General features: G+C 47.4%; 1 protein-coding gene across 2 annotated transcripts in view; it reads right to left on the reverse strand.

Annotated features, from left to right (window-relative positions):
* Nucleotides 1–2,984: 2,984 nt before the first annotated feature.
* Nucleotides 2,985–12,665, reverse strand: part of klf7a (Kruppel-like factor 7a) — a 30,235-nt gene continuing 20,554 nt past the window's right edge. The window contains exons 3-5 of one of the 2 annotated variants that reach the window (XR_003889357.1): nucleotides 9,711–9,834; nucleotides 3,307–5,860; nucleotides 2,985–3,231 (exon numbers count right to left, since the gene is read on the reverse strand). Coding sequence is in view for 1 of the 2 variants with exons in the window: in XM_003978317.3 (XP_003978366.1) it covers nucleotides 5,809–5,860; nucleotides 9,711–9,834 (176 nt within the window). In the remaining variant the exon portion in view is untranslated. Of the gene's footprint in view, nucleotides 5,861–9,710; nucleotides 9,835–12,665 lie in introns of both variants that reach the window. The other variant, XM_003978317.3, reaches the window with a different exon arrangement.

Consider the following 12,665-nt stretch of genomic DNA (forward strand, 5'->3'; position numbering starts at 1 on the left):
CTTCAAACCTGCGGCTCGGCTGGGCTCGGCGGCGTTGGCATCGCTGCATTGCCAGATGTGACAATCACATCCCAGCACGGCTGCCAAACGCCTACAAGACGCCCAGAGGCTTTGGCAGCTCCCTGGGCCACATCTTCTGTTGCACAACCCTGTGAAGAAAAGGCCCTTGTGGTCTGCTGGCGACGCAAATCGCTGCTTTGTCTTGTTTCACTGTAACTCACTCACACTTTCTGACCTGCCGTCAGTGTTGGGGAGGAGGAGGGTTGAGGATCTCAAATAAGGGATGATGTTGCTGGAAAGAGCTCAGGTGTTTCGAGGATGGACCGAAAACCCAAAGAATCCGCAATATTTACTCAGATGCTAAATTAGCTTTTTATTCCCTTTTCATCCTTTAGATTCGGGGCTGCGAAACAATTTCGAATTCAGCTCCCAAAAAAAAAAATGACACGGATTACTGTCACTCAAACGTGGAACGAATCGCAGACACACAGATTAATGTCAAGTACTTTGCATAAATACACACATTCACGCATGTTTAGAATAGCATAATCAGATCATATCACGCTCTGTTTTAATCCTGTTGTCCTTTGAGATTTAGATGCTATCATTTGATGCCTGGAAACAACAGCAAGGACAGGCTGACAGAGTGCACGTAACCAGGCAGTAAACAGTCCCGTAAACTCCGATTTTCCGTTATTCCCATTATTCTGCCAGGCAGCCCTGCTGTAATTAGCCTGCTAACAAATCCCCCTTTTTCCACAAGGTGCCTGTGTTGCCGGGTGCTGTTGGCCAAACCATACATTTTACGTTGTCATCCATATAAACACACATTTTCTCATACTGATATTTGAGATTTTACTTATTTTTTTTAATTAGCTCTGAATTTGTTGGCTGTTAAATGTCAAAGCCTTTTAAAGGGCAGGTCTTTCTTGTCCTGAGCCTGGTTGCCGTCCTGACTCTACTTGAACTCCTCCTCCAAAAAAGCAAATTAATCTTTGATAAAAATGGAACTGTGGAATGCAATGGAACCTTGTCCAAAGTTTATTCTTCGTTGGGCATTGACTATATATCCGCTCGTAACCGTCGTGGGTATGGCTGTCCGGAGACGATGTTGTACGCAAGGAGAAGCAGTTAGTGAAAAAGCTTCATCAGAGTTCTTTTCCCAACCCGCTCCAGCTCGCTCACATCGACAGTCGCGAGCAAAAGTAATCATCTGCAGCCTCCGTGTTATTCAGAAATGTCTGTACTTTGTTCGTTTAACTCGGAGCGGGTTTCACCGACACGCACAGCTGCTAACAAGGCCCACTTTTATTGGGAGAAAAGAGCGATCGCTCCGGGATATACAGCATCGCTCCGCAAAACGGCCAATTTGCAAATGTGCATGTTAACCTTTATAAATGCGTGTTGACGCTGGTGTGGCCCCCTTCGCCGACGCACATTAGGACCATTTAGCGCGGCTGTGAACTCACACGCAGCCTCGTTTCCATCACCCCAATGGAAAATGATGATGGGGAGGCGCTCGTGGGACGCGCGACCTTTACTGAAAAATGACTCCATCCTCTCTAATTTCATAATGTGTCTCTGGAATTGACATAGAAGATGTAGTTAGGTAGATAGTATGGGGCCGCGTGTAATTACAGATAACGGAATATTAAGTTCGACAGATACGTGTAAGCTTCTTGATGAGGGTGCCCGTTTCAATTAGGGAGCATTAAATGAAACAAAAAACCTTATGGGACTTTCTCACCGCCAGACCCGAGGAGAATTAATACAGCGCGCAGGACCATTTACCAGAGAGTAATTATTCCCTAATTATCCATTAGTTATTCGATTACCCTTTTATCAACTAGTCATGGTCAAAAGGCAGAAATGGAGGAGAAGTTATCACCTTGGTTGGTAACAGATGTAATTAAAGCACCGTGCGGGTCCCCGGGAGGGAGAATGTTCCGGCCGCGTGACAACATTCCGGCCCGTTGTTGCAGTTTGGATCCAAGGTAAGGATGAAAGGTAAGAAGGACGAACCAGAAGGGAATGACGGGTGTTGAGGTGAAGCTGCCATTTACAGAACAGTCGAGGAATCCACAATACTCCATGCCAAACTGCTTCTACCATTTATTACACATAATTACATTCTTAAATAAAAACAATTCACCGAACAGTTCCTTGCATAGAGATATTACAATACCAATTTAAAAAAGGAATTATGAAACAAACCGTAACAAAAATAAATCTCTCATTTTTCCATAATAAAGAACATTATCGTACCCATACGTCATAATATACAAATGATAATTCTGAAACACTTTGTACAGCGGAAATGAAAGAGAGAAAAAAAAAGATGGCGCAGGGTGAGGTGGGGTGGGGGGGGGGCGGACAGGGGAGGAGAAAGGGATTTGAAAAAATGGAGGTGGAGGAGAGGGGGTTAAAAAAAGAGGGGTGCGTCTGATTTGAAATCCATGCCTAGTGGAAACAGAGGCGGCGTCACACATAGTAATACCTGCCCCCCACCCCCACTCCCCCTTTTTCAGGAGCTGCAAAATGGCATGAAAAACGGTGAAAACAAGGAGAGCAGAGAGAGAGAGTATGTCGGCGTGTGTGTGTTTGTGTGTGTCTGGCTGAATGGAGCCTCGGCAGGTGTGCACATGCATGTGTGTGTCTCTGTAATGAGTCCGTGTGTGTGATTGTGCTAAAAAACAGCTAATATACAGACGTGGTGATCGGTGGGTGACCACCGGCGGTCATGGTGTGAACTTCAGTGTACAAGCAGACGGAAAAGCTTCGGATATGCGATACGTGATTATTATTATCGTTATTTTTTTTTTCCTCTCAAAACTTCAGAGTGCAAATACAAACAGACAAAGAACACACAGGCACAGCAGAATCGACAATCAGAACTGAACCGCATCCTCAGAGACAACAGAAGAACCTTTCCAGAAGAAACATTCACATTTGAAACCTTTTTTTTTTCCTTTTCTTTTAAAATAATAGTGACGAGGAAAAATAAATAGTCCGGATTCCCAACCGTCCTGTTGGTTTGAGTATTGTCAGTGTCTCCAAGTGTCTGAGAACAGAAAAGCCATGAAACGTCTAGAGTTGCGTTCCTGAATCCTTCGCTGTCAAAGGTCGGTACGGCACACGAAGGGGGAAAGAAAAAAAGATGAGAGCAACGCTCCGAGCTGCACATTCCCACACATTCGCATCCAGGCGACTAGACAGCGCCTCGTGGAAATACTGAAACACACAGATAGAGCTGCCATTGGTGATAGATCTTTAACCCGCCGGTTAAAAAGCTATTTTTGATTTTACCTTCTGCTCTGAAAGTCTTTGCGGAGCAGGAACGAACCCGCCAGCCTATCCAGACGATCCCCACCTGAACTGGGTATCCCTGGGGTGCTTCCTCACCTACTTACTCCGATGGTTTGTTATGAACCTTTTCCCTAAACGCACCACCACTTGTGTACTGATCGTTTTTACAACCCGGGGAATCTGAATTCCAAACCGTGATTCTTCTTATTGCCTGGATTATTCAGCCAAACTGAAACTGGGGTTCGATTCCTCGGGGAAATGAGCGCGCTACAGATGATTCAAAACCTCACCGTCCCCACGAAAAGAATGGAGCCAGAGGTTCGGATCTACTTTTAAACGGACCTGTAGGTGGTAAAGTACCCCAAGTCTCCAATGTTTTGCGAGAAGCGATGGCTTTCTTTTTAGTGGCTGCAACTGCAATAATTAACCTAAAAACCAGCATGTCAGACATGATTTAGTTTGTTTTCTTCTTCTTGTCTGGCTCGTTCATGCGTTCAGACAGAAAGAGTTTAATAATTAAGCAGGAGTGGGGGGGGTCAGGCCAGTGTAGCAGACGATCGTGAATCGCGTCTGTGTGTGATTGAGTCTCATCTACGCAGATTGAAAATCGCCAAAGAGCAGGATGTTCTGGGCTTTGATACCTTTGGGTTCTTGTTCTCGTCCAGGTTCAAGGAGATCCGGACTGTCTATTCTCCTCCTCGCTCGAGTGAGGTCAATGTTCAGTTGGCGGACTGAGGACTCGACTGCAGTTCTGCCGGCTGATGGGGCAGTTATCAGTGCTGACGGGGCAGGTAACGGCTTCGGGCACACTGTGACCTCCCACCGGTCAGGACGAACAATGTCAAAAACTACCGGCTGTTACTAACTAGTTATTCCGTGTCTGGTCTAGTCTAAGAAGTTTCTGTCTAATCTGGAGTGATCTTTGCAGCTGCAGGCTAGCGTGTACAGACTTACAACAGATACATTCAAGATGAACAGTGTGAGTTTTTGTCGTTTGTCCTCCTCCCAGTCCTTCCCTGCCCTGAGCAGGGGTCTGCAGTGAAAGATGGGCACCAAGAATGTTACTGGATGTGCATAGGGCCTGATTAGGAGAGCTGTGGAAGGTTGCTTTTCTCTTCACTTGATTGCTGCTAAACGGGTGCAAGGACCATGACAAAAACCCCATCCTCCCAGTATCCGCAGTGCCGATCACTCTCCAAGACAAACGAGAGATCATTTCAGGCATCTGCGGAAGTTTCGTTTCTCTTTTTTGCAGCTGCATCCCATTTCAATGTTTTCAAAATCACCTTTACACCTTTGAAGATTGAACAAATTTGAGAAACTTTCCCTAAAAATGGGACAGCTTTCTTCGTACAGAGGAATTCCGTTGGTGAATTCGGTGTGCTATCACAGTCAACTCGCTGCTTCCAGTTGTGCATGTGTCACTTCGGCAGCATGTGAAATTGTCTTTGAGTTCAAGGTAGGGGGGAGTATTTTTACAAAAAAGAGGGAAAGTCAATTGTGCAAGAGTTTCTTACGACGCCTCAAGGACCGCGATCCAGGAGAGGAATAAACCCATTCAGAATTCCTTGATACGCTCGCTTTCATTGGGAAGAACGGCTTTTCCCAGAGTGGATTTGCTAGCTTCACCCGGTGATAAACAACAATAGATGGTGTTCATAAAGCAAGCCAGTCCTCTAGATGACCTCAATCAGTCTACGCAGCACATCAGTGCAATGCACTTCCATCTTCAAGTCTCCGGGAAATCCAATCTAACGCTTCATTCAAACAAGTGCTCCGATGCCATCGAACTGGGATTTATAAATGGATCCAGTTGGCGGACGTGACAGAGGTCTGATGAAAAATTGTCAAACAATTATCTGTCCAGAATACGGTATAACAAACCCTTCGGGGAACTGCAAAGGCTGCGGTAGGATGAAGAGGAAAGAAATCCCGCGTACTTGCTAAGTGTGAGATGATGCTATTTGGCTAATAGTGTAAAAGAAGCTATCAGCTCAAGGAAGAGTCTGATCGACAGAAGAGGAAATGTGGAATATACACGAGGCGACGGTGCCCCTTAAATGACTGTACAACTGGTCCATTTTGGTGTTGGTGAGCTCGCTGGTGTACGGAGCACTGCTGCATGGACAGGGCTGACTTTTGCAAGCATACGCAAGGATTCCAAGTCCCACCGAAGCAAAAAGCTGCCAACTGCACGTGCCTGGTCCATCGATCGTCATGTGCCGCCTCCCGTGGGACATATGATGGGTGGGATGGAGTGTCTGGATTGTGATGACACGGGCCCATGTTTGCGGGGTGAGTCATCGAAGAATCGTGTAGAATCATGGACCAACTGGTTAAGCACAGATGAACCAGGATTCATGTTTCTATGTGGAGTTGACGGCTCTGCGTGCGGCCCATTCTTCTGTCTCTCCAACATCCACGGTGTTACTCCTCTGCAGATGATGCTCCTTCTCCTGCTCCACCTCCACCTCCCTCCCCTCGTGACCTCTCTCCAACCCCTCAGATGTGCCTCTTCATGTGTAGCGCCAAGTGATCCGACCGTGAGAAGCACCTGCGCACAGAAAAGAAACAGAGAGCGGCTTGTTAGCGGTGCTGCGGAAGAAGTTTGTTTTATGGATGGAGCTAAATGTTGCTGTTAGCTAGTGAGCGCTGAGCCACTAATGCACACGCAATTAGGATACGTGTAACTAATTCATAATCAGCATTTTCAGCAGCACTCCTAATGACTTCGGCTGCGGCGCGGATAGCCGGAGCGCCCGCAGATGGATCTGTTGAAACAGTTGTTATGAGGACGGGGAGGGTTGGTGGGGAGACGTGCATAACACCGGCTGCAAAATGTTAAATTGCGCAAATTGTAGCTCCTCGCCTGATCTGACGCTCATGCCGCTGTGGTTTCCGAGCGGCACGGTTGGAAAAAGGAAACAAATTGCTCTGGAAGCACGCTGGCCCATTTTCTTTTAATACTCTCTTTGTTTCATCCTTATTGCCACAAAGTGATGCGTTGTACATTTTCATCTGGCGTGTTGTTTACTCCCTGCTTACATAAAGAGACAGCCATTATAAGAGACCTACTTTTTCATCACTACCGTGAGATGAACAGCGCCTCTGTTGCATGCGCACTCGGCTAATACTACAGCCCCTCCCCAGAGGAGTTTTCAAACAGCAAGTGTTGTTATTTGGGAGCGTCGCTTCGTTGTTAATTCATCTGCCAAAATGGTCGAGAAGCAAACTTGTTTGGGAGTTAGCGGAAATGGCAAATTCGATGAAGATCGCTATATTTCCTGTGCTTCCACATTATGCAAGGTCAGAAATTTAATTAGAAAATATAAGCTAATGTTGATAATTGTCTGTGATTCATCCAAATTAATCTCAATTATAACATGCGCAACCATGGATTTTAAGGTGCCCGGAAAAGCCTGCAGTCCAGGGAGATCCGGCGGCTAATGACGCTAATTAGCCCGTGTTTTACCTTTGTTGACTGAGTTGCCATGGTTGCATGGTAACATTTTCTGTACCTTGGTGGAAGGATGAGCAGACAAAACAAAAAGTGCCGATTAGGACATCTCCACGGTCGTTACAGCATCACGGCTAACGGTTCAGCTATCTTACTGCAGCACCGGAAGTGAATAATTTTACATCAAGAACAATCTGGTTGTGTGGAAAATTAGATGCCACCATTCTTTCATTTTTTCTAAAAATTATTCTGGATTTTAGCTTTTCATGGTGGTTTTTTTTTTAAACTGCCTACATAAATAAAGTTACTATTATAACCGAAGCAGTGGTTGCCCTCTGCTGGTTGAAACCCGCTGTTGTAAACCCCCCCTTCCCCCCCACCCTTTACCCAGCATGAATGAGCTTGTCTCATGTACTGGTGTGTTCTGCCCATGCTCTGACTCCCCCCACCCCTTCCCCCATCTGTCATCTTGGTTCCCCGGAGGTTCCACCGAGGTTAGAGCCGCGACGCTTACAAAAATTAGCCAAGGAAGCAAAAGGAGGATGAAATCGGGAACATGCATTGGCGAGTGGTGGATAAACGGGCCGTTGGGCTCCCGCATTCCAGCCTGGAAGAGGTTTCCCGGGTGCTGCTGCTGCCGGGGGCTCATCTGTGTCTCACTTCTCCTCAACTGTTGATCGTTTCCTGACATCACTTGCAGATCTGAGTCCTTCCGCTGAGACAGAGGCCACTGTCTAAGATGTCGAGTTGAATCAGTGTGTGGCCGAAGGGGGATGGGGGGGGGGGTGGATTGTTACGCTGCGTTGAGCCACTGGTCGTCCGTCTCACTGGCACCTGCGTGCATGCGCGTGCACGTGTGTCTGGAGATGGATGAGAGGCATCGGGGTGTTTTTGTGTGCGCTCGGTGAGACAGATGGTAAAGTATGAGTCACCACTCGGGGGCACGACACCAGCTGGCACACCGTGGCTCTGTCTCCAACCCCCCCAATCTTCAATCTTCCACCCCGTCTTCACCGACTCCCCCGTTTCCCCTCTTCCTTCATCTCAGCAGGGTGTTTGTGTGTGTGTGTGTGTGTGTGTGTGTGTGTGTGTCGGGCTGGAGGCGATGGGTGTCTTGTGACACATGACAGAGGTGGGCCCGAATTAGGGATGTGCCTGCGGGGGTGCAGGGGGCTGTCTGCTGGTGAGAGGGGGGAAGGTGGGAAGGTGGTGGAGATATGGGGGGGCTACTGTATTTACTGTCTGTCCAGCTGAGGCCTGATTAAGATCACACACACACACACACACACACACACACACACACACACACACATATGGATGACCAGGACACACTCTTCAGCCCCCATTAAGGCAAAGTGCCCCAGTTGAAGTGGGATTTCTTCTAATGAACCATTACATGATTTAAGAGGACACCTCTTCAGTATCTTAATGTATGGTGATCCATCCTTAAAGTGACACAAACGGCAGTCGGAATAATGTCGGAAATGTCTTTTTGAATATTTAAATTGAAACAGTACATGCGAAGAAGACAAAGGCAAAATGGCTTTTTTAACTAAAACACTTTTGACCTGGAGCTTTTTTTCTTTCAATATTTGAAATAATCTCCAACATGTTTAACCAGGAAATGTAAGAAAAAGAAACATGCAATCAACTGTCCTTGATTGTCTATATTTATGACTTTGATTTGACTCCAAAATGGCTGCCGTGTCTTGGAAAAAGTCAACAGCGGACGCTTATAAACTATAGATTTTGTAATCCGTTCAAAATGACCTGAGGTCCCTTTACATAAATACCGTGGGGTCTGGCGTGGCTGATATTGCTCTGAGACCTCGGAGGTGTCAGTGGGGGACAGATCACAGACAGAGGACTATAATTAAACCAGGAGTAGAGATTTTTGGTGTCTGAGGTGTCTGTCGCGAATAACGGCGCCTGAATGTTTGATGAGATCGTCACCGGGGCTCCGCAAATTATCGTTTTGCTGCGGTTCATAATTAAACAGAGGGGAGGACGACTAATGAAGAAGAGGAGGGATGTAACATCAGACCCACTCACCCCTGTGACACAAGTAAACAAGACAGAAAAACACATTTAAATCAATTCAGGTTCGTCCTGTGTCATTTTCCTCCGGGATGCGTCACTGGGATCAGACCAGTAATGACTCTTACCAATGCCTGGCCGGGGCCGAACTAGCTGGGCCGAACTAGCTGGGCCGACTTCTCTCTTTCAGACATGGTCAAGACTTCCTAGTCTACAGATGTTAGCGAGAGGAAGTACCAAAAATTTGATCCCTTTTTAACATTGACATTACTCCTTTTTAAGTCATCTTCAAACAAAAGTGGGTTTTTTTTCCACCAGTATTTGCAAGTTTTTAAGGTATTCTATGAGAACCCCTCAGGATCTAAATTTACCATAAATTTGAGTGTAGCAACGACTAATACACGTATGTGAGTTACAACTTGTATATCTATACTGATACACTTTAGCGACTCAAATTTTTACCACCAACTACCAAATAAAATTAGGAGGTTAAAAACAAAGTCAAGTGTTTTTTTTTCCAGACGTTCCAATGGAAATGTGTGAGGGTGTTAATGGTTTTCCACTTTACACGTCTGTGCTGGCGTGAAAGCAGACATCATGTGAGAAGAACTATTAATATGCCGCCATGGCCCCTGTGTTGGCGACTAGCATGCTAAGCGTCATTTGTATCCCACTGAAAGTTGGAGCAGGCCGTGTCCTGCATGTGTTGCACATTAGTAATCCCGACAGCACACTTTTAAACTGGGTCAGGACCAAACACATTTGGGTGTGTTACGAGCCTCTTGTCACACCTTTTTTTCCCCCCATAACACATAAAAACCGGCTTGAAAACGCCGGCTGCTTTGCCAGTGGAACAACTTCAAAACTGGAGGAGAACGGAGGGAAAGAGGGAAGGCGTGTGTTGACGTACCTGTCACAGTGGTTGCATTTAAAAGGCTTAGCGCCGGTGTGTTTGCGGTAGTGCCTCGTCAGTTCGTCGCTCCGGGCGAATCGCCACTCGCAGCCTTCCCATGAGCACTTGTACGGCTTTTCACCTGGAGATAAAGACATGCATGGGGTTTCAAATCCAGACGTTTGCTGCTTTGCTTTGGTGTGTGTTGACAGGTGATCCCCTGGTATCGACGGGTTGAAGACCCAAATATTGACCAAAAGGCCAGCCGGTAGCGTAAGCAGCCATCTGCTCTGCTTCTTTGCTCTTTCTTTGGTCCAGACCAGGGGTGCCCAAATCCAGTCCTGCAGACGGCTGAACCCTGTTGGACTTTCTGTCCTACCAGACTACCTGGTCTACCTGGTAGGACAGAAATCCCGGCTAGAGTGCAGCCCTGACGCGCTGAATTTGGACCCCCCCGATCTTGCTCTGGCCTTCTTTCTTCAAATCTGTCCTCAGTTCTCATGCTTCCCCTCACTTTTGAAAAGGGCTCAAACGAGAACCGGGCCTTGTTTTACGCCAAGGTGGAGAAGCTCCCACCGGCCTCTGATCTTGCTGAACAGGCAGAAGAGGAGCGCAGGGCGAAGAGAAGTAGAGCGAAAGAAGAGGAGAGGGAGGGGGATTAGAAGCAAGGTGGATAAGAGACTGAGAAGTGGAGGTGAGATGAGACCAGGAGAGGGGAAAGTGGGAGAGGAGCACTGCAGAAGTGGATTAAGGCGGAGGAGGCTGCAAAATATGCCGGCAGGGGAGGAGGGTGGCGATAATTAGGCCAGTCGCACGGTGTAATGGCGAGGAACCTGCAATCTGCCAGCTGCGTCCATCTCTGAAAATGTCACCTGCACCCGTCACATCCCATCTGGAGCGGCGGCTCGGGGGTGAATAGAGTCACACTGACACACTGACCAGCGCCGCATGAGCGGCTCTGGCACAAAAACAGGCTTAATTCGTTGAATGTGATTATCAAAAAAAAAAGGGGACGGAATCAATGGACGGGCAGCTTTGTGACTGCGGGACGGCTGAGAGCAGCGTTTGTGTAAATACAGTGTTGTTTGGAGCCATTATCCGCACCAGCTGCCACAAAAACTCACTGATTACCCGCAGATCTGATCATGCGGCAGAAGCTCGGGGAAAAAAAAAAAAATCAATGATGCAAATACTTTCCCTGGCTGTTTTTTTCCCCAGCATTTTAAATAAAGCAGGTGAATAGAACCCAAAGCTCTGACAAGAGAAAACACTCAGCGAGCAGCCATGTCACGGAGCACCGTGCACGGTCTGACGGGGAGACGCTGGAGAACCGTGACATGGAGACAAATGAGCGAGGGAGCAAAAAAAAATGACCTCCAGAAAAGAGAACGATAATTGATAATCAATTCTGATTCATTTACTTTCGGAACCCGGCCCTTTTCCTTCCCAAATCCTCCCCAGCTGGGCTGCCACACAGTTTTAATAACCATTTGCAAATATTTTTCAAAGTGCTGTGTTTAATAAATCTAAGTTTTTACTCATCCGTCCAGAAACGAGTCCTCTCCTTCCTGCACATATCCCTTCTTCCCTCACTTCCCAGAAACACCAGAGCAGCAGGTCTGGGCCTTCTCACTCTGGCCAATGAAATTCCCGAGAGGCAGAGATGCCTAAAAGTGTTGCCTAGCAACCGAAGCAAGGAGGAGGTGTGTGTGGAGGTGTGTGTGTGTGTGTGTGAGGGGGGGCTGCGCTGAAACATGAGGAGGCAGTAGTCGGCGCAGCTGGCTGGATCTGGCAAAGGCACTCCACTGTGCCACCAGCCAATTACCAAGCACGCTGGCAGAATACGGAGGCAGTTGCCTAGCGACGGTAACCATAGAGCTGTGCGGGGAAGAGAGAGGGGGGAAGGGAGGGCCAAGGTTGGAGTGGTGCTGGTGGTAGTGGTGCAGGAGGCGGAGAGGGAAGTAGGGGGGCACTAAGAGACCACAGCCTGCAGCAGTGCATAACCGCTCAGCTAGCGACTCCTCCAAAGATACGTGGTTGTCTAGCAACAGACCCCCCCCCCCCCCCGCCAGACACACACACAAGCAGGCAGGGGGACAGCAGAACGTGCACATTCAGATTCTCCAACACACACAAACTGGACGACAATACGACAGTTTTAAAATGGCAATCAGTAACCAAATCCAGTGGATTAGCCTGAACTCTGCAGCATAATCTGATTACGCTCTGTTACTTCTGGATTACTCTGCCGGTTAAACATATAACATCACAGAGCTTATGAGGCTAAGTGGATTATTTCTTCTGATTTAAGGAATGGGGAACGTGGACGGTTGAAATTTATTCCACAATTATCAAATGAGGTTCCATCATTTGACACCGGTTCATTTCCGACGTGCAGCAGGAAGTTCTCGTTCACTCTGAAAATGTGCTTTTGGAGTAATCAAATAATAATCACATATTTCTTCTGCGTAATCTGATAACTTGGTGTTTCCTGAGTCTATATAATTCCATTATGTGTAATCTATGACTTCCGAATGCTCTCTCACACGCATTGGCGTCCGCACATGCACGCGCTGCGCCCAGCCTCTCAGGTGCCAGCATTGACGCTAATTGCATTCCCTCCATTAGCCGGAGCTGATGCAGGCTATCCGGGCCTCAGAGGTCATTAGAGATGCTCTCCGAGAACACTTTTGCCGAACACTCGCGGGCCAGGAATGGGGAAAAGGGTTAAAAGACGACTATGGAAGAAATAGAGCGATGGATGCAATGCTCGTCAGTCGCACGCCATCGTTAGCGTTGTCGCACTTAAAACACCCGAAAGGCTTTGTTTTTTACAACGTAGAAATGTGTTAATTCGGCTCTCTCACCCAGGACTCGTCCCACTGTGACACCATTCCATTCTGGAATGGCCACAGGCGATCTTTTAACCAGTACTTGGACAGCTGTGCTAAATTTAACGTATATCTGTAGGAG

The sequence above is a fragment of the Takifugu rubripes genome, chromosome 8 (assembly GCF_901000725.2).
Source record: "Takifugu rubripes chromosome 8, fTakRub1.2, whole genome shotgun sequence".
NCBI lineage: Eukaryota > Metazoa > Chordata > Actinopteri > Tetraodontiformes > Tetraodontidae > Takifugu > Takifugu rubripes.